General features: G+C 38.4%; 1 protein-coding gene across 1 annotated transcript in view; it reads right to left on the bottom strand.

Annotated features, from left to right (window-relative positions):
• The window catches only part of LOC124605129 (neurofibromin), a 459,490-nt gene that overhangs the window by 270,662 nt on the left and 162,672 nt on the right, over positions 1–26,156 (bottom strand). Inside the window, exons 24-26 of the mRNA XM_047136614.1 lie at positions 19,985–20,196; positions 10,564–10,820; positions 8,357–8,449 (exon numbers count right to left, since the gene is read on the bottom strand). Coding sequence (XP_046992570.1) covers positions 8,357–8,449; positions 10,564–10,820; positions 19,985–20,196 — 562 coding nt within the window. The remainder of the gene's footprint in view (positions 1–8,356; positions 8,450–10,563; positions 10,821–19,984; positions 20,197–26,156) is intronic.

Below are 26,156 nucleotides of genomic sequence, written 5' to 3'. Positions count from 1 at the left end.
CCAAATGATTTCCAAACTATAAACCAAATGAGGAGGTGCACCCCTCTTATTTCCTAATAGTATTCTCCAGGTCACTACATAAATGGTGGAAGTATTAAAAAAAGATAGATTTTCTGGTCACTTACTTAGAATGTGGTGCACCTGGATGGGGAATTGTACATACTGAGGAATTTACTTCTTGGGACAACTTCCACATAAAGTTAAAATGAAGGATATTGGTCGACTGTGTCACACATATTGTTCCAAAAAGGTCAATATTTGGGTACAAATGATTCCTGAATTCCAATACACAAAAGATGTATTTGTCGACTGGACTTTCCCCAGTACATGTCATGTGCAAAACGTTTATAGGGGAACCACTTAAAATATTCTACTTGGACAAAAATGCACAAATTCTCAGTCCTTGTGAGGCAAACTAAGGAGCTACTTGATTGACAAGTAGCAGCTCTGGTATCATAAACTGACATACGGCCGGGAGAACAGTGAGCTGACCACATGCCCCTCCATATCCGCATCCAGTGATGCCTGTGGGCTGAGGATGGCATGGCGGCCGGTCAGTACCATTGGGCCTTCATGGCCTGTTCGGGTGGAATTTTAGTTTTTAAAGTGCACAAATTAAGTAAGCACGTGGAAGGGCACTTAAAGAAACTGTATTTCTCGTGGATCCCCCCACAGGACAAGAAAAAGGTTTGTATAATGCAAAACTGATAGAGGCACAACAGCTTAAGACTAAATTCCTAGCAGGACCTATCACATTGATTAATTTTAGATTCTTTCAACTTCCTTAGACTACATGAGCATAATTTTTCTTTTTTAAATTCCATCCAGCACAAGGATGCAATTGCTTCTACCATCTTTAAATTTGATGAATGGGTAGATACTGTGTGACAACATATCAAACATCTTGTGTCTCAATGTCTCTTTATAACAGGTAAATTTTAATGATGATATGTATAAATGGAGGACATCGGATGATACTATTCAAAGATAAGTGCACATAATGTGCACTGCACAATAACGACATGACCTTTTGCAACATCATTGACAAGGGGAAATGAACGTAGGAATCTAAAAAATATTGAGAATCATTTAAATTTACCATACAAATTTTTAAATGCAATTTACCTGTAAAAACAGATGTTAAGGAAGCAAAAGACCTACACAATAACTAACTACTATTAAAAAATAAAATAACAAATAGCATATTAAGCAATACCTATTTATTCATAGTTACGGGTGCTAGATGTTAGCTTGGTCACATTTGCCAGCAGAAAGAGAGTGTAGATATCCACTTTGGGAATTAAGTGACGAGGTAAGCTAGGTAGTCCAAGAAGTCAGTTCAAGCTATAAAAGGGAATGAGCTATATTGAGAACAGAAAAGTGGCTGAAGGGTAGAAAGATAAGGAGAAAAAGGAGATATGGGAACAGTATTGGCATAACAATTTAGGATTGCGTTGGAAGTATTTTTCTGCATTAAGTGATGTGTTCAACATCTCACAATGGTTGGATACTGTTGTTATTCAAAGGCTTACTCCAAAATGGTAAGGAAGAAGAATTTACTTGGATTAAATAAACAAGCAAATGCATGCCTGAGTTTCATTATCTACATAAGGCGCAGGGAACATGAGTATCGGATGTTGTTGTTGTGGTCTTCGGTCCTGAGACTGGTTTGATGCAGCTCTCCATGCTACTCTATCTCATGCAAGCTTCTTCATTTCCCAATACCTACTGCAACCTACATCTTTCTGAATCTGCTTAGTGTATTCATTTCTTGGTCTCCTTCTATGATTTTTACCCTCCACGGTGCCCTCCAATACTAAATTGGTGATCCCCTGATGCCTCAGAACATGTCCTACCAACCGATCCCTTCTTCTAGTCCAATTGTGCCACAAACTCCTCTTCTCCCCAATTCTATTCAATATCTCCTCATTAGTTATGTGGTCTACCCATCTAATCTTCAGCATTCTTCTGTAGCACCACAATTCGAAAGTTTCTATTCTCTTCTTGTCCAAACTATTTATCGTCCATGTTTCACTTCCATACATGGCTACCCTCCATACAAATACTTTCAGAAACGACTTCCTGACGCTTAAATCTATATTCGATGTTAACAAATTTCTCTTCTTCAGAAATGCTTTCTTTGCCATTGCCAGTGTACCTTTTGTATCCTCTCTACTTCAACCATCATCAGTTATTTTGCTCCCCAAATAGCAAAACTGCTTTACTACTTTAAGTGTCTCATTTCCCAATCTAATTCCCTCAGCATCACCCGACTTAATTCGACTACATTCCATTATCCTCATTTTGCCTTTGCTGATGTTCATCTTATATCCTCCTTTCAAGACACTGTCCATTCCGTTCAACTGCTATTCCAAGTCCTTCATTGTCTCTGACAGAATTACAATGTCATTGGCAAACCTCAAAATTTTTATTTCTTCTCCATGGATTTCAATACCTACAGCAAATTTTTCTTTTGTTTCCTTTACTGCTTGCTCAATATACAGATTGAATAACATTGGGGAGAGGCTAAAAAATCCTGTCTTACTCCCTTCCCAACCACTGCTTCCCATTCATGCCCCTTGACTCTTATAACTGCCATCTGGTTTCTGTAGAAATTGTAAATAGCCTTTCACTCCCTGTATTTTATCCCTGCCACATTTAGAATTTGAAAGAGAGTATTCCAGTCAACACTATCAAAAGCTTTCTCTAAGTCTACAAATGCTAGGAACGTAGGTTTGCCTTTCCTTAATCTTTCTTCTAAGATAAGTTGTAAGGTCAGTATTGCCTCACATGTTCCAATATTTCTACAGAATCCAAAGTGATCTTCCACGAGGTCAGCTTCTACAAGTTTTTCCATTTGTCTGAAAAGATTTTGCGTTAGTATTTTGCAGCTGTGACTTATTAAACTCATAGTTCGGTAATTTTCACATCTGTCAACACCTGCATTCTTTGGGATTGGAATTATTATATTCTTCTTGAAGTCTGAGGGTATTTCGCCTGTCTCATACATCTTTGTCACCAGATGGTAGAATTTTGTCAGGACTGGCTCTCCCAGGGCTGTCAGTAATTCTAATGGAATGTTGTCTACTCCTGGGGCCTTGTTTTGACTCAGGTCTTTCAGTGCTCTGTCAAATTCTTCACACAGTATCATATCTCCCAATTCATCTTCATCTACATCCTCTTCCATTTCCATAATATTGGCCTCAAGTACATCACCCTTGTATAGACCCTCTATATACTCCTTCCACCTTTCTGCTTTCCCTTCTTTGCTTAGAACTGGGTTTCCATCTGAGCTCTTGATATTCATACAAGTGGTTCTCTTTTCTCCAAAGGTCTCCACACGTATTAGATGAATTATAAAATTGTGAGATCAACTGTTGAAAAGTACTCTCCTTCAGGAGACATGTCAGTACTTCAAATAGACACTTGTAAAAGTACATACAATGCCCTAACTTTCGAAACCAACTTCCTTGGGATAATGAGAGGGATAGATGAGGCACGATCAAAAAAGAAGGTAAATTGAAGGGGGATTAATGCTTTCAGCTGCAGCAGGACATTAAGTGGAACCAGTGTCAATGAGCGAAAATATGTACCGGACTAGGATTCAAACCTCAGATCTCCTGCTTACTACGCAAGTGTGGTAACCACTGCGCCACCCAGGACACAGTCTTATCGCAACTGCATGGACTACCTCAGTACACTTCACGACCAATCCACACTCCCACCGAGTGCCACCTATCCGCAGTCCCTGTCCGTTATACTCATGTTTGCTACTTAGAGATTCACACAGGAGGTCAAACGTATTTGTATATTCGCACTGAAGAAAGTGGATCCATTGCCCAGCCAGGCTTATCAACTGTTCGAGTGCACGGTGTCTGTTCCTTCAAAAGAACAGAACCCACACAGATCCCACAGCTGTGAAACACTATATGTAAATTGATGGGCTACCAGCTGCAACAGGACATTAAGCGGAATCAGCGGTGATGAGCAAAAATGTGTTGTATAACTTTACAGAAGAGCACATAGCTCCACTCTGCATTTTCGGCTTTGACCAAGTCCACTGGGATTTTAACCCGGGATCTCCTGCTTATTACACAGATGCAGTAACCACTACGCCATCCGGGACAGAACGTTATCACAACTACATTAACTATCTCGGTATGCCTCAAGGCTGATCCACACTCCCACTGAGCACCACCTATCCCCAGGCCCTGTCCATTATATTCCTGGTCCCGGGTTTGAATCCCAGTCCAGTACACATTTTCTCTCTTCGCCGTTGATTCAACTTAATGTCCCGCTGCAGCTGATAGCAGTGACCTCGCTTCAATTTACATATAGTGTTTCGCAGCAGTGGGATCTGTGTGGGGTCTGTTCTTTCGAAGCAACAGACACCTTTCATTCAAGTAAAATGAAAGGGCAGATAACTCAAATGTATTGTTTTATGGTATGACGAATAATGTGGATTAAATGCAGCATATAAGAAAAGTTACAAATTTTTACATGTAACATGGAGAAATGTACATGCACCTGAACAGGCGTTTTACTCGCACTGTGAACTGAAGAAGGGAAGTCATATGCTACCTACCAAATCAGATAAAGAATTAACACACAGTGTGCACTGATTCCTTCAAAACATAAGGCAAATAATTTGTGAAGAAGAATAAATAATACAGCAAATGAACATGAGTACTACATGAAAAATCAACTTTCAATAGAGGATAGAGGTTCTATATCACATAATAATTATAATTACACAGTTACAGAATTGCAGCTACTCTCTAAGACTTATAAAGGAGGAATATTAAATGTCGAAGAATATAATGTGCTATCAACTGAATCAGGTAAGAGAGTGATGATTGATTTAGTCATAACCGTAATTGTTTATTAAGGCAAATCACTAGCGAAAAAAGATAAATAATGTATCAAAGGAACACATGTACAGAAAATGCGTATGTTCAACAGAAAACAGTGTTTCTACGTGGCATAGTTACAACAACACATAGTTCAAGTGTGCAGTTATATTGCACTTAACACAATAGCAAATGCTTTCCCAGTATAATCAAATGCAGAAAAAATTAAATGTGGAAGAGTAACAGAAGTCTGACACTCACAATTAAGTTATCAACACATGAGAAGAAATGACTAAATGAAAAGAGAGCCTAAACAGGAGTACAACAATAAGACAATATTGAAAATGCATAAATTTCTTGTATAACTTGTCTAATTTATGAATGTCACACAGAAAAAATACTGGGCGGGGAAGGGAGGGGAAGAGAAGATGTTGATTTAAATGTGTAGTATGAGTACATGACACTACGTAACTAATACATGCTACAAAAGCCATATTCATAAGTATGTTTGAGACCTTCAGAATGTCAGTGTTCCGTTAAATTGATGCATTTCCAAGAAAGATGCACAGTATTGGCATACAATATATTCTATGTTTCCACATTTTAATGGTGTGTAGTTTCCAGAAGTGGTGAAATGGCCCTCACTGCCATCCTCCCGTCATCATATATTCAGTCACCATCTCTCATGAAGTCGAAATGGGAGCATGTCTGTGCAATGATTTTTTTTATTGTATCAAAAATAACATTAACTCGAGAGAACTACAAATTATGAGACAGAATTTCTTCTGACTCCTTACTGCCTTTAATGGCCACAGTTGGAGATTCTTTTCAGTATATCCACATTCATGATTTGGTGCAAGCAAATTAGGTACACAGGGACTTCTGTTAAAAACGAAAGCTGATGTGGATGCCTAACGACAGCTGCTACCAAATAAAATTAACTTGATGTTCAAAGAATGATTGAAAACGATGCTACACAAAACTACATTCTCTGTGGTCTTAGGGCTGGATTGATTTTCACCAAGACTGGCCATGAATCTTCATGTCAAGAAGGTTTGGAGTCACTGGATATTATACCATTTAACACAACAACATACACTCAGTGTGTGGATATCTTTGGGCAGATACTTTATAAGTTAAGTTTGGGCAAGTTAGTAAAATATAATTTTATCTATAATGGGTATTGTTGAACTCTGTGACTGTTCCTCTAAGGAGTAAAGTTGAAGAAAATCCACTACCACTCACACCTGAAAGTGGTTTACTTAAAACAAAACTAGTTTCATGCTAACGTCCATCTTCAGCTGATTACATTAAGTTTCATATTTTGAAATTCATTGCTGGAGGTTACTGTTGAACATACAAAGGCGAACATTGTGAGTTTGTGGTGAGGGAACCAACATAAGCTGAAAATTAACATGATATTACATTTTATACATCATTTTGTTTTTTAATTCAGAGTTGCTGTTGTTGTTGTCTTCAATCCTGAGACTGGTTTGATGCAGCTCTCCATGCTACTCTATCCTGTGCAAGCTTCTTCATCTCCCAGTACCTACTGCAACCTACATCTTTCTGAATCTGCTTAGTGTATTCATCTCTTGGTCTCCCTCTTCAATTTTTACCCTCCACGCTGCCCTCCAATACCAAATTGCTGATCCCTCGATGTCTCATAACATGTCCTACCAACCGATCCCTTCTTCTAGTCAAGTTGTGCCACAAGCTCCTCTTCTCCCTAATTCTATTCAATACCTCCTCACTAGTTATGTGATCTACCCATCTATTCTTCAGCATTCTTCTGTAGCACCACATTTTGAAAGCTTCTATTCTCTTCTTGTCTAAACTATTTGTCGTCCATGTTTCACTTCCATACATGGCTACCCTCCATACAAATACTTTCAGAAATGACTTCCTGACATTTAAATCTGTACTTGATGTTAACAAATTTTTCTTCTTCAGAAACGCGTTCCTTGCCATTGCCAGTCTACATTTTATATCCTCTCTACTTCAACCATCATGTTATTTTGCTCCCCAAATAGCAAAATTCCATTACTACTTTAAGTGTCTCATTTCCTAATCTAATTTCCTCAGCATCACCCGACTTAATTCGACTACATTCCATTATCCTCGTTTTGCTTTTGTTGACGTTCATCTTATACCCTCCTTTCAAGACACTGTCCATTCCGTTCAGCTGCTCTTCCAAGTCCTTTGCTGTCTCTGACAGAATTACAATGTCATCGGCGAACCCCAAAGTTTTTATTTCTTCTCCATGGATTTTAATACCTACTTCGAACTTTTCTTTCGTTCCCTTTACTGCCTGCTCAATATACAGATTGAATAACATCAGGGAGAGGCTACAACCCTGTCTCACTCCCTTCCCAACCACTGCTTCCCTTTCATACCCCTGACTCTTATAACTGCCATCTGGTTTCTATAGAAATTGTAAATAGCCTTTCGCTCCCTGCATTTTACCCCTGCCACCTTCAGAATTTGAAAGTGAGTATTCCAGTCAACATTGTCATAAGCTTTCTCTAAGTCTACAAATGCTAGAAACTAGGTTTTCCTTTCCTTAATCTTTCTTCTAAGATAAGTCGTAGGGTCGGTATTGCCTCACGTGTTCCAACATTTCTACGGAATCCAAACTGATCTTCCCCGAGGTCGGCTTCTATCAGTTTTTCCATTTGTCTGTAAAGAATTCGCGTTAGTATTTTGCAGCTGTGACTTATTAAACTGATAGTTTGGTAATTTTCACACCTGTCAACATCTGCTCTCTTTGGGATTTGAATTATTATATTCTTCTTGAAGTCTGAGGGTATTTTGCCTGTCTCATACATTTTGCTCACCAGATGGTAGAGTTTTGTCAGGACTGGCTCTCCCAAGGCTGTCAGTAGTTCTAATGGAATGTTGTCTACTCCAGGGGCCTTGTTTCGACTAAGGTCTTTCAGTGCTCTGTCAAACTTTTCCAAGTACATCATCCTTGTATAGACCCTCTATATACTCCTTCCACCTTTCTGCTTTCCCTTCTTTGCTTAGAACTGGGTTTCCATCAAAGCTCTTGATATTCATGCAAGTGGTTTTCCTTTCTCCAAAGGTCTCTTTAATTTTCCTGTAGGCAGTATCTATCTTACCCCTCGTGAGTTAAGCCTCTACATCCTTACATTTGTCCTCTAACCATCCCTGCTTAGCCATTTTGCACTTCCTGTCGATCTCATTTTTGAGACTTTTGTATTCCTTTTTGCCTGCTTCATTTACTGTATTTTTATATTTTCTCCTTTCATCAATTAAATTCAATATTTCTTCTGTTACCCAAGGGTTTCAGAGTAGTCACATAAAGTAATGAATCTATAGTGTACATTAGTCAGAAATCAGTATTGGACTTTATTTAATCATTTAGTTCATAAGCTTTACTGATTCTTCTGATATGGCTGCCTGCCTATCAACTAAATAAGAAAAATTAACTTTTCCTTCAGTTTGACACAATCAATGGTTACTTGAAATAAAATGGAACTTACTTATCAGCAGATGAAACAATTGCATCAAAGACCTTTTGGGTAAGAGCTATAAGGTTCCTCCGATTTTCTTCAATATCTTCAGTGGAGTCCAATCTGTGACAAAAGAGGAAATGTTTAACAAATGAGAGCCATTAAATGCATTTTCTATTGATAAACACCTCTAGTTTATGTGAAAAAAACAACTGCATTTAAGAGACATAGCTATAGCTATAGTATAAATGATAACATTTTAATCTAATGAGGTATTATAAGTAAATAATTTTTATTATAGTTTCCAGCTTTACATCCAATAAGCCATGTGCTATCACTTCTTGTAATCAGATTTATATCATTTCTCTCTGTTGTCTAATCTATGGTAATGGCAGCAACTGAATACTAACAACTATTTACCATCTAAACTACTTATCATATGCAAAGCCACTTGCCAAATATTGGAGCTTGCTACAACAATTGTAAGTGTTTCTACAAATATTGGGACAATTTTATCTTCAGAATGTTTCTAATGAGAAGTGAGAGAATAACAAGCATCTTGTCATCTTTTTCACTAATATTAAAATTGCAAATAACATCATATTTAAATCGTCACATGTTTTTTCTATTGTTTGCACATTTTGTACACTAAACGACAGCAGTAATGTACACTTATAGTGGGATTCCCATCATGCACTGTCCTACAGTGACTGTCTTGACATGGTATGCATTATGACCTTAATCCCTGAAACATTTTTAACTATTTCAACAAAAACTTCATTCTTTATCCATTCAGGCTAAATTCATAATCTGGTATCCTGGCCCGGAGATTTTGAAAGCATGCTGGAGAGCCCAAAACTTGATGATGACCACTAGAAAACACTGTTGTACCTGGTAGTAACATCTGTGCAACACCAGCTTTGTGATGCCACAGGGTCTTGCTCACTTTACTGACCACTTAGCGCTTACAACCACACTGTAAAGCTAGCTGTGCCATGGCCCTGCCTTCGGTTGTGCATCCATTGAACTGTCATACACACCTTTGGTGTATTTTCAAAGTTTGTTATGTATTAGGTTTTGATATTCGATTATTATAAGGACTTTGTTATTCTGCCATGCGTCTCCACTGTCCATTTTGCTTTTCTTGTTTTCCTCCTGTCGACATTCAGTGAACTGGTGTTGATGACCACTGACCAGTTTGTCTAGCTGCAGCAAGATCCTTCATAGCTCCTGAATTCTGCCGAATCTTGGTCACCATAACTGGAAATAAGGTACATGGTTACCCATGGACACCCAGCTTATGCAACACAGGGAACAGTAACAGCTGCTCCTGCAGCAGCAACAATGGAAGCAAACTGAGTCAGTTGCACCCAATACAGGCAGTCGTATCTTCGCTGATACAGAGCCACCCACCCACATTTCTGCCTTTTAACAATGACAAAGAGGTCTGTGACCATATTAACAAGTGGCTGAATAAGCACATCACTGGCTTTTGGGTCTCTCAATGACGTTCTCTAATGGTTGCTTTTCCTTTCTTGAGCTTCTCTGGAGACATTTTTCTTACTGAAGAAGTTGGCTTCACTGCCAAATCCAGTTCCACTCACATTTGAGGAAATGTGCACATTGCTTTCGAATTATTATTCACAATAATTCCATGTGGTCACATCACGACACAGATTTCATCAATACCACGAGGAAAATGGTTAGTCTTATCACACCCTGGCTGATTTACAAGTACTGTGTCACCGATGCAATTTTAATTGTTCGAACAGAGCAGCCATAAGTGCTTATTCTGACTCTTTACTTTGAGACATAGTGATCCAGTTGGCTCCCGATCTAGAGGTATGCACTGCAGCTCTCAAATTACACAACCATCCTTTGGGCAATATTTTGAAAATCATGCACTCTTTTGGCATGCTCATTGAATGATGGCTATGGTTTCCGTCATTCAGTTAACTAGCACTGTGACGAGAGAAGAAATCTTAACAGGCCTTTGCCTTCTCAGTATATTCCACATATCAAATATACACAGAAAGATGCAAAATATTATTTCACAACTTGGGGTCATGTTATAGTTGAAGTTAAAAGTAACTAAGTGTAGTCAGTTTTAACTCTAAATTAACAGACTAATTCTGTTTTATTCACACATGTCAACTACCGTTGTGTCCTTTACAAAACTACAGCTGCTTTAGGACAGCACAAAGTTTTAAGACAATAGAGACAAGAAAGCAACTTACCTTGCAGGATCTACTTCAAAACTTTGACTTGTATCTTCCAATAATGGCCTTATCAAAGGCTCCAAAAGTGTCTGTAGATAATTAGCTCCATATATTTTGAAACAAAATGCCATGATTTTGCTGCCAAGAGAATTCCCACGAAAAAGAGTCTGCATACAATCAGACACTTCAACTTCTCTGTAGAACATATTCCATAGCAATGGTGACAGTAAGTGCTTTGCATCAAATAATGTAACAAATACTCTAGCCAGTTCGTCCTGAAATATGCCATAAAATGATTCATATAACAAAATTACATCTTTATAAATACAAATTTTTTATATATTCCTGACATGGTCAGTCTGGGGGCAATGTACAGTAACTGAAGAAAACTTCACAAGCCAAGATCATTAAGAAAACATTTTATTGGATGATTGATTTCGACACAGCTATCCTGTCATTATCAGATATTATGTTTTTGAATTTTTATAACATATTATTCATCAGTGCTACAAGTCTCTTCAAACTGCATATGCTCTTTCCTCTACAATGAAGATCACTACACATCAGCATGTCAAATGTAAAAGTATTATGTATGAACATAAACATGACTATCTGCACCAATCGTAAATGTCTATGTTTACTACCGGCTGATTGTCAGCTGTGAAGTGCATACAAAATGTGAAGAGACTTGCCATGCTGATGAATAATACGTTGCAAAAATTCAAAAGCAAAGGAGACTGCATTACACAATATCTGCTACATATTTTATGTTGGTACATAAAATTGACAATTGTATACTAAATCAAATAGAATTACTAACTTTTTTAAAATCTGGTGCTTCTTCGTCTGGCAAAAGACAGAACAGGAAAGAGGGAGAGGGGGAGGGGCAAAGAAAACAGAAGTTCATCAGGATTAGGCACATATTCCTAACTGTATCATACAAGAAACAGCACAACAGGACTAAAAGAATATCACAATAACATTAACAATAACTGACAAGTTTGAAAATAAAATGTATCAGAGAGGGATGCCAGTGTGTAGGAAATGAAAGAAGAAGAGGAGGGAAAGAGAAATTTGCATCTGACACTGATGGTGACTGAGGGTAAAAAAGAGAAAATAAAGTAAAGATAAGACTTTATCCAAGAAAAGAAAAAGCACCAAAAAAGAAAATTTCGCCAAAACACACCAAAAGTCGTTTGCAGTGTAGGCGATATGTTAAAATAGGGAAAATTAGCATAAGTTAAAATCAGGTTGGCGTAAGAACCAACCACATTCTGTAGAGTGTGCCTCCATTTACACAGTTCTGTGGTACTAGTGCTGGAAGATTAGTCCAACTTGTCCCCTGTAGTGAAGCAGTCACCAATATTACAGCTATTGTGCTGCACAGCACTTTTTGTGATATTTTGGTGCACATAGGGTACAATATCTTCCTCACTCCCCCAACCCCCACCTCCTGCCCCCCCACCACCACCACCACCATATATATATATATATATATGGGCTGTATAAAAAGTAATCAGAATTATTATTTTTCTCTGAAATGACTCTATTGACAGAGGTACTTAGAGTTACATACTTTCAATATAATTGTCCCCATTATTTATGACATTTGGCCAAAAATCCAAAGGCATCACCACATACCACATGCACATATGTTTCTGTTGATGTCCCATACTGACCACCCTATGGCACGGATAATGTCATCTTTGACATTGTTCTGGATCCCTCTCAGTGGTTCTTTCACTTTGGCAAAGAGATCGTAATCACAGAGACCCGTGTCGGGTGAATATGGCGGATGTTCCAGACTCTCCCATTGGCAGCAGCAGTAGAGGTCCTCGGACAGTAGCAGCAGCGTCACATTGAGTACTGTCGTGCAGAATAATGAGGTGCTGTTCCATGAAATGTCACCTGAGTGCTGGATGAAGATGGTGTTCCAGGAATGTACAGGAGTAAGCAGTGTCTACTGTCACCCCTGGTGATATAGCATGATGCAGTATTGCCCCCATCAATGAACATCATCTTCACAGCAACTGATGTAGCACGCACTTCCTGTATACAAGGAGAACCGGGATGCCTCCATTCATTGGACTGGAATTTCAAGTTTCGTCGATAGTGATGATGCAGCAAAGAAAGTCATTACCTTCCCTTTGGTATCGGCACAACAAATCCTGTGCAATGGAATGGCAGTGCCACTGTTGCTCCTCAGTCTTTTCATGGGGTATCCAACATGCAGCAATCTGGGTGTGCTCCACAATGTCATGCAGAATGTGGAGCACAGTTTTGTGGCATATTCCAACTTCTGCTGCCAACTCACGTCAGTCCAGCGGTGATCAATGTCCGAGAAGGAAGCACGGAGTTGAACAGTATTGTCCTCCGTGTGGGGTCGTTCTGTGCCTAATCTGAATGCTCTAAACCATCATGCAACTGTGCTGCATGGCAATACTGCATCACCACATGCTTCACGCAGTCCTTAGAAACATTCTTGCGTGTTCCGAACTCGTGCCACTTCAGTTTTGAGCCAAGAACATTGCTCTATCTTTCTAAACATGATTTTAGGGTGATTGTGCTGTTGCTAAGACATTCAACGATCTACACACTGCAGTAGACTGATAATCACTGTACAAACTCATCTCACAGGCCTTCGTTACGTCAACACAAACCTCTGGCAAGAGTCAAACTGGTAAACCAGATAACTAAACTTGTCTTTCTTCATTATATTAAAAGTGGCCTTGGAGTCCTCAGACATTATGTCTTCAAGTATAGGATACAATGAAATGCTTCTGTACTACCCAAAAGAAACATCAGTTGAAACTGTTATTATGTTTTATCGATCTAAGCTTATTGATGATTTATATTTAGAATTTCCACAGTGACAGTACAGAAGAGAATAGTTCCCTAGTATTAAATTGAATGCTATGTAGAACTGGATCTCTGATCCCCATGGTGGTCTACACTGCCACCAACCACCTCAGTCACTTAGAAAGAAAATCTGCAGTTTACATGAAGTATAAGTACCCCAAAGCAAAAGTTTCAGTTGTATGCTTTCTTAAATCCTGAAAGCTGTCTACATAACCAAGCCATACATATTTTTTATTTTATTATTCATGTTCGGTGAGAACACATCAAAACATGACTAATCCACCTACGAAAACATCACCAGTATTATGCAAATGTTTACTTCTTTGTTTGTGCTAAATTGAGACAAGAATTAAGAATACCATAAATAAAGATGAAAGAATGGAAACATTGCCTTGAGACTATGCTTTCATAAGTTTTTGATTTTTATGATCTTCTCCATATGATCTATGTGGGCAACAGGAATCTACTTGGTCTTTTGTATTTGCAGTAGAAGCGTACACAACATAGGGTTTCAGTAGAAAATGGTCACCAAACATATTGGGAATGTGTGTGAGGAGCCTTGCTATAAACTTATAATAAATAAATAGCATTCCTTTTGTTCTGATACTCATTATGAAGATAAATTAGGTGGTGATATTTGTTTTGTTTATGCTAAATGTGCTTCTGACAGCGCTATGCAATAGAAAGAGTCTGCAGCAGTATCCTGATTGCACTGTTCACCTGTGTCTAGCAGTGTCACCTAGTATATAAAACTGGGAAATGCATTCACCACATCTGTTACACAGTGGACTTCATAGAATGCCTTACAGGTCTACTCTTTGGAACTGGTTGCACAGCTACATACTTTTTACACAACGACAAGTTTTCCGAACTGACTGACAGGGTAACCATGGTCAGTGCCTTCTCTTCAGCAGCTGCCAATTTATTCATTGAGAAATTCAAAGCAGAAATATTGAAAACATTAAGGAACAAAACCCCATGGTTCAAATGGCTCTGAGCACTATGGGACTCAACAGCTGAGGTCATCAGTCCCCAAGACGTACAACTACTTAAACCTAACTAAGCTAAGGACATCTTACACATCCATGCCCGAGGCAGGATTCGGACCTGCGACTGTAGCAGCAGCACGGTTACGGACTGAAACACCTAGAACCGCTCGGCCACAGCGGCTGGCAAAACAACATGTTTCTTCAGGTATGAGGAACACAAGTTTCTGATTGGGTCCCTTGGCAGGAATGGTCTCAAAGAGATTTTAAAATACCTAGACCCAAGTCACCTGAAAGTAACATTTATCATGGAACTGGAAAACGATGGTCAACTATCATTCTTAGATGTGCAGTCAAACAGTAAGCATGTGGCTTGTTGGCCATGGTGTATATCACAAACCAAAACACACTGATTTGTATCTAGAGGCAAGAGCTGTCATCGCCCAACACAAAAGAATGGGTTCTAAGCATCCTGGTCCAAAGGGCACACTCATTATCAGATGAAGACGGCTTGACTGTCAGAGAAGAAACGTCCACATACAATGCTCTACATAAATGGACACGCTGCCAAGCAGACTGAGGAGGCCACTCACCCAGACACTTGACCACTTGACAAGGGAGCAGAACAAAATAAACATAAGGCTGCGGCTTATTTGCCCAATGCAGGATCTATCTCTGCCAAAAACAGCAGGAAAATGAGAAAATACAACTCATGTATGTGTTCTGTCCTCCAGCCATGATCACAGCACTACTGTGGAATGATACAGATGACCTTGGTTTATGAAAGCCAAGAATGTATAGTATAAGTGCCAATGTGGCATGTCATATATTGGACAAACTACAAGAACTGTTGACACCAGATGCCACAATCAACACTGCCACACACATTTGCAACAAGTAACCAAGTCAGCCATCAAACACTGCTTGGAACTTGATCATTCCATGAGCTATGAAGATACAAGAATGCTGACCCAAATGGCCAGAAATTGGGACAGCATTGTGAGGGAGTCCATTGACATTTGACTAATAGAAAACCTAATCAATTGGGACAAAGGCTATTAGCTGAGTAAAGCTTGGCGTCCTGCACTGTATCTTTTAAAAATACAACAAATGCAAATCTCATCAGCACAGAAGCCTAAAGCATCCTGCCAGGTGGACTGGCCTGGAAACAAATTGTCCTTGGATAACCCAAATGACAACAAACCGCAAACAGAAAGCGACCTGATAGTTTGGACCGAAAACAGAATATTCAAGGTTTGTGCCTGCAGGCATAAATTACATTCAGAACATTACATGATGCAGACACGTGAGGGCGACACTTGCAGCAGAGGACCACAGACGGTGTGTGAAGGCTGCAGGAGTAGACCACAGGCAGAGCATTGGACAGCATGGACACTTGAGGACAGTGCCTGTGGGAATAAACCACAGAGAGAGCATGAAGACAGAGAGTACAAATTATGGACACACTCCATCCAACGACTAGTCTCGGGCAGCACCTGATGAAGGCAACGAGTCATGTCACTGAAATATCATGCAAGGAAGACTACAGTATCCAAGACTAAACCTGACAACTCAAGAATGTCTGCAAATAACCATAAAGCATGAAAAATTGCAATATTAATGAATGTAAGGAATTCTGTGGAAATAGAAAAATGACATATTGGTGTGTAAAAACAAAACAGATACCCATCCAGTGTGTGCACGTGCAGCACTCACACATGTAATTATTTTTATTTCTATCTTTGTTCATAAAAATAATATTTATGAAGGAAGTGTTTTTAATTCACACAAAATGTGTTTATCTAGAGATTATTATATTATATTTAAAGAAATGAATAAGCATTGTAATGCAGAAATTTGGATTTAAGATCACTAAGAGCACAAAAATGTGGGAGACACACACAATATTCATTAAATGAGATAAAACAAAAGGCATCTATCACAAAAACATTTCTTAATAATTGAAGCAGAAACTCTTTGCATGTGAAGGGTGCAAAAAAACTTACTGTTGAAATCAGTCACTATACAAACAGAATGAAAGTGAGACATAAACAAAAACAACCATTTGTACTAAAAGAAGTGAAGATGCTCCACTGAGTAAAGACAGTCGCACATACATACATACATATATACATACTTGTTCCAGAGATCACGAATATGACATTTTGTAATGATGTGGAATGTGTCACTTTAACATAAGTTCTCTTTACACAAAATAATTTTTTTTTTTTCAACCATTGTGTAGGAGTTGTCATTCAGAAATTCTTCTAATTTGTTTTTAAATGTTGGTTGACTATCTGTCAGACTTTTAATGCTATTTGGCATATGACCAAAGATTTTTGTGGCAGCATAATTCATCACTTTTTGTGCCTAAGTCATATTTAACCCAGAATAGTGACGATCATCCTTTCTTCTAGTGTTGTAGCTATGCACTTAGCTGCGATGGATTATTAATAACAAATTTCATAAGTGAATATATGTATTGCGAAGTTACTCCGAACATCCTGATGTCCTTAAATAAATGTCTGCTAGGTGGGCTTGGGGGCGCTCCAGCTTTTTTGCAATGAATACTTTTTCTCTTAATGAGGAATTACCCCAAAATATGATGCCACATGAAAGCAGTGAATGAAAATAGGCATAGTAGCTTAATTTACTGATATGTTTCTCGCCAAAATTTGCAATAACCCTAATAGCATAAGTACCTGAAGCTAACCATTTCAGCAGATCATCTGTGTGTTTCTTCCAATTCCCCATTTCTCACCAATGCACACACCAAGAAATTTTGAATATTCTGCCTCAGCAACGGACTTCTGTTCATAGTCTATATTTATCAATGGTGTTATGCCATTCACTGTACAGAATTGTATATACTGTCTTTTCTCAAAAGTTAACAAGAGTCCATTTGCAGAGAACCACTTAATAATTTTCTGAAAGACATTATTTACAATTTTCTCAGCTGATTATTGTTTGTTGGGTGTGATTACTACACTTGTATCATCAGCAAAAATAACTGGCTTTGCATCTTCGTGAATACAGAGTGGCAAGTCATTAATATATATATATTAAGAACAATAAGGGACTCAAGACTGAACCCTGTGGGACTCCATTTAGATGCCTCCCCAGTTATAGGACTCTGCTGACTTTTGTGGACTATTTGTACTGTTAATTTCAACCTTATGCATTCTTCCAGTAAAATATGAATTAAACTATTTGTGCACTGTCCCACTCATACCACAATACTTAAGCTTATCTAGAAGAATTTCATGATTCACACAGTCAAAAGCCTTTGAGAGATCACAAAATATCCCAATTGGTGATGTTCGGTTATTCATTGTGTTTACTATTTGATCAGTGAAAGCATATATAGCGTTTTGTGTTGAAAAGCCTTTCTAGAAATCAAACTGACATTTTGTTAGTATTTCATTGTTACAAATATGTGTTGCTACTCTTGAATACATTACTTTTTCAAGAATTTTGAATAAAACTGTCAGACGTGAGATTGGGCGGTAGTTGTTAGCATCAGACCTATCCCCTTTTTTATGCAATGGTTTAACAATAGAGTATTTCAGTGCATCTGGGAAAATGCCCTGTTTCAGTGAGCTACTACATATGTGGCTGAGAATCCTACTTATCTGTTGAGAACAAGCCTTTAGTGCTCCGTTGGAAATGCCATCAATTCCATGTGAGTGGTTACTTTTGAGCAAAATTATTATTTTCCTAATTGCAGTAGGAGAGGTGAGTTGAATTTCAATTTTACCAAATAATTATTGTTATATAAAGGAAGTATTAAAAAGTAAATGGATACATAAAATAGAAGAGGGACTGAGAAAGTACATTATCCTGAGTTGAGGGTTGGTTTTGGGTGAAGCAGAGCATTGAGAGCTTGTCCTGTTAGATGCATGGATCACAGTATGTACCATAGGACACATGGACTGAGGAATGGGAGATAGAATGAACAGATTAATCATGTTTTGAGTTGTTATGAATGAGTATGGAATGCAAGAAAGGGAGAGGAAAAAACCAAGTCCTGAGACATAGTTCACTGCACTGGTTTGGCACCAAAAGGGCCACCGAGCTTCACATCCACATCCAATGGGCAGATTACCATGAACAGAGAGGAATACCTTCACTCAATGTGAAATTGTGGAGTGATTTAGGACATTAAAACTTAGTCTGGTGATCAGGATATTCCCACCACCTCATCACTTAGCCCCTCAGAATTCAAAGCTTTTGTCTCCTGGCAAAGTAACGCAGAGAATTAACAATCTTGGCCACAGAGAAACATCACTTGCGATATCTAACTTGAAAATGAATTTAGACGCATTCTATTTCAACTTTAATCAACTCATCTCCCTGGCATGTTGATTAAGGCTTGGATCAAAGTACAGTGGATTCCCTATTATTCATGTGTGGATTATCTGGTTTGCACATTATACACGCATCATAAAGAGAAAGAGAGACAGACAGACAGACAAACTGAGAGAGAAACTCATTTCCCTGGAATTTGATTAAGACTTGGATCAGGGTACAGTGTATTTCCGGTTATTTGTGTGTGGATTATCTGCTCTGCGGATTACAAATGCATCATAAAGAGAGAGAGAGAGAGAGAGAGAGAGGGCACACATTGCACACATGGGGACTGTGGTTGTTGCCCACTAGGGGCACAGGCGGACTCTAAGCCAGACCAGCAGTGGAAGATGACTGCGCCAAGTCATGTATGCAGTTGTTGGCCACCATGCATACACGTTTGAAAACGTTTTGCTTATTCATGTTTTCGATTATGTGTGCATCTTCTCCCCCACCTTACCCCAAATAATTGAAAGTATATTGTATTTCCATTATCTAACAAACATTTATGCTTCATAAACGTTTCAGCAAACTAAAACTGTGCGCTACACTGGGATATGAAATGGGACCCACTGGAAACCATTCTTAGCAGGCACCTTATGTGGATGAAGAAGAAGTGTTGGAGGGGATATATGATGGTAGTTCACTATGCACTATCAACTGTACACTATTGATTGGGTTGTAGAAATTAATGTTAATAGAAACCTATAGTTGGTAGTGTTCTTCCTGACTGAGGTACTTGGGCTCACGTCGTTGTCCTATTCATAATTTTATGAAAGAGAATTTATATATACATAGATGCTGAAGGAAGCTAAAGCCATGCCAAGCTTTAGCTCAAGGTAAACATGAAGTAAAGAACATCTGTACTTTGTCCTAGCCAGGATTTGGATTGATTTTTCCTTCACTGCAACAGCTCTGGATATAATCTTCAGTTTTCCTGCTAAACCATGAATTTCATGAGTTGCTTCACACACTTACCCAACCGTTTTCTCATTCTGCTTCACATCTTTAAAAATATTATCTATCAAATGAAAACCAGTATAGAGAGTAAGGGACAAGTTTTCTTCTAGCTGAACATGTGAATTCAATAAAATAAATGCGTAAAGCTAAATCTAACTAAAAGTCATAATCAGGTATAATGGAAGCACTAAAACTTCCTTTGAACAGAGACTTGAAGTTACAGTACATCAACTGCATAAAATGCACTACTAACAACTGTTAAAATACATATACTGAATTATACTTGCCATCTGTGATGTGGTGACAACATTGGCAAGAGCCATAGCAATTGGAAGTTCACCTTTGTCACTAATCATAGTAACCAACTGCACCAACTGTTCAAATCGGTCTGCCAAAACTGTTTCTGCCAAAGTGTCAAACTCTGTTCCTTGTTGAAGAATTTTAGTTAGAACTTCCATAAAAGCTGCTCTTGTTTGTAAATCACGGTTGTAGCCTAGATCTATGCAGGTGAAATTAAATAAGTAAAAATAAAAACACGGCTCCCCAATGATAATTGATAGAAAGCTTTATAAAAGGTGAGACAGGAGCTCTTATCAGTTAAGACATGAACTGGCAGATCCAAAAGAAGAATGTATAGAACTAAAAGGAAGTGTATAGGTGTTTAGGTATTGGGGAGTGGTGAAAAAAACGTAACTCCATTCTGGGATTAAAAGAGACATGTAATGCATAAAATACATCAACAAAAATTTGAAGAAATTCTATTTTGAATGTCACATGATTCAGAAGTGCAACATAAGCAACTATCATATCATACACATAATTAACAAAAAATTGTCACAAGGGAAAAATAATTTTGAAGCTTTAATTCTTAAGAATTCTTATAAACATAGTAAAATATATGCAAACAGAATATTTTTTTTACTGTTTCCTACAGTACAATTGTTTTTGTTTGGCAACCAGTACTTTTTGCTTCCATTTCTAACATTTTCATATATTGCTATAAAGGCCTCTTCTAGACTTTTCCATACATTACAGTCTTAGCTACGTGTATGCACATAGCTCCTGCATGTAACCTACCTACCTTTCATTAATTCAAGTCTTGGTATCTTGGAATACAGTGAAGAACTTTCTTAGTCCATATACACACATCAAAAAAAGTTTTGCATTACCTTGTTTCCGAGAGTTCTGGAACCTGTACAGAAAATTGGAATAGAGATCAACATAAACATCATTTCCACCCTTTTTATTGGTCATGAAAACCATACATTGCATGTTGTACCACCATACAGCGAAACCTCCAGAGGTGGTGGTCCAGACTGCTGTACACACCAGTACCTCTAATACCCAGTAGCATGTCCTCTTGCATTGATGCATGCCTGTATTCGTCGTGGCATACTATCCACAAGTTCATCAAGGCTCTGTTGGTCCACATTGTCCCACTTCTCAATGGCAATTCAGCATACATCCCTCAGAGTGCTAGGTGAGTCACGTTGTCCATAAACAGCCCTTTTCAATCTATCCCAGGCATGTTCGATATGGTTCATGTCTGGAGAACATGCTGGCCACTCTAGTTGAGCAATTTCATTATCCTGAAGGAAGCCATTCACAACATGTGGATGATGGGGATGCGAATTGTCATCCATGAAGACGAATGCCTTGCCAATAAGCTGCCGATATGGTTGCACTATCGGTTGGAGGATGGCATTCACATATCTCACAGCCATTATGGCACCTTCTATGATCACCAATGGCGTACGTCGGCCCCATATAATGCCACCCCAAAACAGCAGGGAACCTCCACCTTGCTGACTTACTGGACAGTATGTCTAAGGCGTTCAGCCTGAGCAAGTTGCCTCCAACTACATCTCCAACATTTGTCTGGTTGAAGGCATATGTGACACTCATCAGTAAAGAGAGCGTGATGCCAATTCTGGGTGGTCCATTCAGCATGTTGTTGGGCCCATCTGTACCGCACTGCATGGTGTTGTGGTTGCAAAGAGGGACCTCACCACGGAAGTTTGGGGTGAAGCTGCGCATCATGCAGGCTAATGTGCACAGTTTGAGTCATAACAAGATGTCCTGTAGTCGCACAAAAAGCATTATTCATCGTGGTGGCATTACTGTCAGGCTTTCTCTGAGCCATAATCCATAGGCAGCAGTCATCCGCTGCAGTAATAGCCCTTGGGCGGCCTGACCAAGGCATGTCATCAACAGTTCATGTCTCTGAATGTCCGAACAACATCGCTTTGCTTCACTCCGAGACTCCTGGATACTTCCCTCGTTGAGAACCCTTCCTGGCACAAAGCAACAATGCGGACACAATCAAACTGTAGTATTGACCGTCTAGGCATGGTTGAACTACAGACAACATGAACTGTGTACCTCCTTCCTGGTGGAATGACTGGAACTGATCGTCTGTCAGACTCCCTCTGTCTAATAGGCACTGCTCATGCATGGTTGTTTACATTTCTGGGCAGGTTTAGTGACATCTCTGACAGTCAAAGGGACTGTGTCTGTGATACAATATCCACAGTCAATGCCTATCTTCGGGAGTTCTGGAAACTGGGGTGATGCAAAACTTTTTTTGATGTGTGTACAATCCATTGACCGCATACATTCTACACCCTCTCCCCCTTCAACCAAACATCCATTTCATTTTCAATACAGTCACAATTATGTCTTCCAATGTATTTTGTTCCAATCCTCTCCCAGCGATTCTTATTATTGCCATTCCCATCACTGCTAACTGAGCAACTTTTAAATGGTTTTTACATTAGAAGTCTATGTTTCACTACCATAAAAACATTGATTACAACTGTTGATAATTCTTCCGGGTTATATGGTCATGGTCCATGGAATTCTCCTATTCCTAACATTTCGTCCAATACTACATTGGACATCTTCAGAGGTATGGCTGGTCCTGCTGAGTCCTGCCGACTGACGAGTCGGGCGTCGGAGAGCGACCTAAATACCAAGGAAAGTGGGCGTGGTCTAGCTTGCACATAGTAGCAGAGAGAAAACTAGTCAAAGATAAAATGTAACTATCGATAATAGTCCGTCATAGATAAAAATCACTTATCGATTCTGTAATGCCACTGTCCATGTCTCGCTTAATTTCAAGGCCTCTTCTTTTCTATTAAAATTATCTTCATGTTTATAAATTTCAATAGCCTCCCTATACAGTTGTGGATAATAGTTCGTGGAAGCACTTAAAACTGTAGTTTCAGAAAACTTAACTACATGGTCACCTGACTGAAGTGCGAACCGCAACGGCCGATTTATCTATTTTTCCCAGTCAGCAAAGACTTTTATGCTCCTTTACCATCGTATTCACACTTGTTTTCGTAATACCAATATAGACCTTGCCACAAGTACACGGAAGTTTATACACACCGCAAGATGATAAAGGTGGCCTTCTATCTTTAACAGAACGAAGTACTAGTCCTATTTTTCTGGTAGGTTTGAATATCGGTTTCACTTTATGTTTCAGCAAAATTTTGCCGATTCGATCTGTAACCGTCTTAATGAAAGGTAAAGACACCATGTTCTTACATTGCTATGTACCATCCTTGTCCTTTGGTCTGCTGTAATTAGGTCTTAAAACTCTATTAATTTCTTTGTTTGAGTGCCCATTCTTTTCGAAGGCCTGTTTCAGATGATTCAGTTCCGTATCCAGATGTTCCGGCGTACAAATCCGTTTTGCCCTGTCCATTAAAGTTTTGATTACACCTCTTTTTTGTTGTGGGTGATGATTGGAGTTCTTATGTAAGTATCTATCAGTATGTGTGCTCTTCCGGAACACTTTACATTTTAGACTGCCATCGGTCTGTCTCATGACTAACACATCGAGAAACAAAATAGCCTTGTCTTTTTCCACTTCGATGGTAAACTGAATTTTAGGGTTTATGCTATTAAGATAATCAAAAAATTCGCCTAAGACTTTTTTACCGTGTGTCCAAACCACGAATGTGTCATTTACATAACGATACCAACAACATGGTTTCTTATTTGCTTCATTCAATGCTAATTGTTCAAATTTCTCCATGTAAAAATTGGCAATCACAGGGGAACAACATCCACTTGCTCATAAAAATCCTCATCCCACTGAAACTGGCTAGATGTGAGTCAGTGTCTAAACAGAGCGGTCAAATCTTCAGGGAAAACTTCCGTTATGTAAACCATAACTTCACTGACCGGAATCGTAGTAAACAGAGATACAATATCAAAACTGACCAGAATGTCTTCAGGAGCCAAGGTTAGACCTTCAATTTTCTCAATGTTCAGCAGGACCAGCCATACCTCTGAAGATGTCCAACGTAGTATTGGATGAAACGTTAGGAATAGAAGAATTCCATGGACCACTGCCATATAACCCGGAACAATTATCAACAACAGTAACATCCAATCGTGAAAGCCTTCATTGTATGATTGATTACAATCTTTCTTTTTTAGGTACATCAGAAACTTAGCTTTGAAAACTCTATTTGGTTTACAAAAAGCACATCAGGACATTTTATCCATTTGTTTATTTCTTTTGCTGTTTGTCCCGTTGTTGTCTTCAACTGCTCTAATAAAAAAAAAAGAAGCCATCATCTGGTTCTATGACTTTATTGCTAACATGTACCACCTTCCTTTTGATGTACTCATTGTACATTATTTTAATCTTATTATAATTGATTTTCTGCCCTACTTTCAAGCTCATTCTTTCATTCAATGATGAATTTTACATGCACTAGAGGCAAACAGTACAACCATGTCATCAGCAAAATAAAATCGATTCAGATCTGGTCCATTAACATAGATTTCTTCTTTGTTGTTCCAGCTATAGGAATTGAAAATGTCTACTACAACTCCTTATCTGATATTAAAGCCCTTTTTCTGTGCATTTTGTGATAATTATAGTAATTGTTTTAAAAGCAATATATGTCATGTCTGACCACTGCTTTCTTTTCATCACTTATGACATAATTTTAAAAATGAATGAAGACTCAGTTTTCCTTCTAACCTGAATTTTCACAAGTAATTAATTTCTAATGCAAATATACTCATAGATACATGACTATAGCTAAGTCACAAAATTTCCTGTAGTATCAGACAGCTTAAGGACTACAGTAAAATATTTTTGAGAGATTGTCATAAAGACTTGTGTACTGGCTTCGGTTTCCATGTTTTCTATAGAACAACGTTCACCGTCAGTCTTACAGAGAATTATAACGTAATACTCATGCTGACATCTTCTGGTACTCTTAAAGGTGCTAGGCCAAATGAGGCACAGAAAAGACTAGTTTATGAATCCGCACAAGCATTGCCTGCAAGACAAAATCACTTAATTTAATGTCAAAATTGCTGTACTCTGGACACTATTTGCTGTGGGCAGTTACCTAAAACTATCTCAAAACAACTAGTAACACAGGTCACAGTCAGCATAAACAAATCTAAAAATTGACATCTGACAGACAATTTGACATAAAAAAAACACTTATGCTCACTCGGTAAGACACTCATGGTGTCAGAACACAAGTTGGTGTTTATGGCAAGGTACAATAATGCAAGTTCTTTCCTCCTGTAGCAGTTGAGCCAGTTAATCACAATTCATATATAAACACAACTGAATAAATACATCACAGAACAATCAAAAGCAAATATATCACTATCCTGATTTTGTTTCAAAAGTGGGAGATTATCTGTCTCCTTCAATTAGAAATTCATCACTCACATTTCAGTCAAAAACTATTTTAGTGTACATTATACTTTTTGTAAGTTTCTACATGTCTAACTCAAAATCTGTAAACACGACTATAACTAAAATGGGTTGCAGTGATAGAAAGGTATCTTTTAGCAACCCATTTAGCTTCCATTTCGATTTTTCTAATTTATATGAAAGGGAACTGTGTGGGTTCACTGTAGCCCCAAACACTGCAGGGTAGGTAAATGAATTAGTAATGACTGATGTGTTGAATCCTCATGCAGTTCAAACCAGTTTAGAGGATGAGATTTGTGTGTCACTGTCTGTTTTATTGCTCTGTTGGTTTTGTTTTCACATTATTGTGACTCATCGAATTTTGAAGCACATAAGAAATACGTGGTTCAGAGTTATACCATGAATATCGATTGATATTTGAGAGAGTTTTCTCCTTACATGAAGAACTAAGAAATTCCCTGAAAAACTTTTATTCGTATTGCAAAATGAGTAATAATACATTGCAGTATCAAGTGAAGAACATTCAAGATAAAAATTTCAAAACAGAACGTATTTTCATAGGAGTATAGCACGTATTTTCATAGGAGTATAGCACCAGGGTATAAGATGAACATCAACAAAAGCAAAACGAGGATAATGGAATGTAGTCGAATTAAGTCGGGTCATGCTGAGGGAATTAGATTAGGAAATGAGACACTTAAAGTAGTAAAGGAGTTTTGCTATTTGGGGAGCAAAATAAGTATTGATGGTCGAAGTAG

The sequence above is a fragment of the Schistocerca americana genome, chromosome 1 (assembly GCF_021461395.2).
Source record: "Schistocerca americana isolate TAMUIC-IGC-003095 chromosome 1, iqSchAmer2.1, whole genome shotgun sequence".
NCBI lineage: Eukaryota > Metazoa > Arthropoda > Insecta > Orthoptera > Acrididae > Schistocerca > Schistocerca americana.
This window is presented reverse-complemented; position numbering and strand designations above follow the sequence as displayed.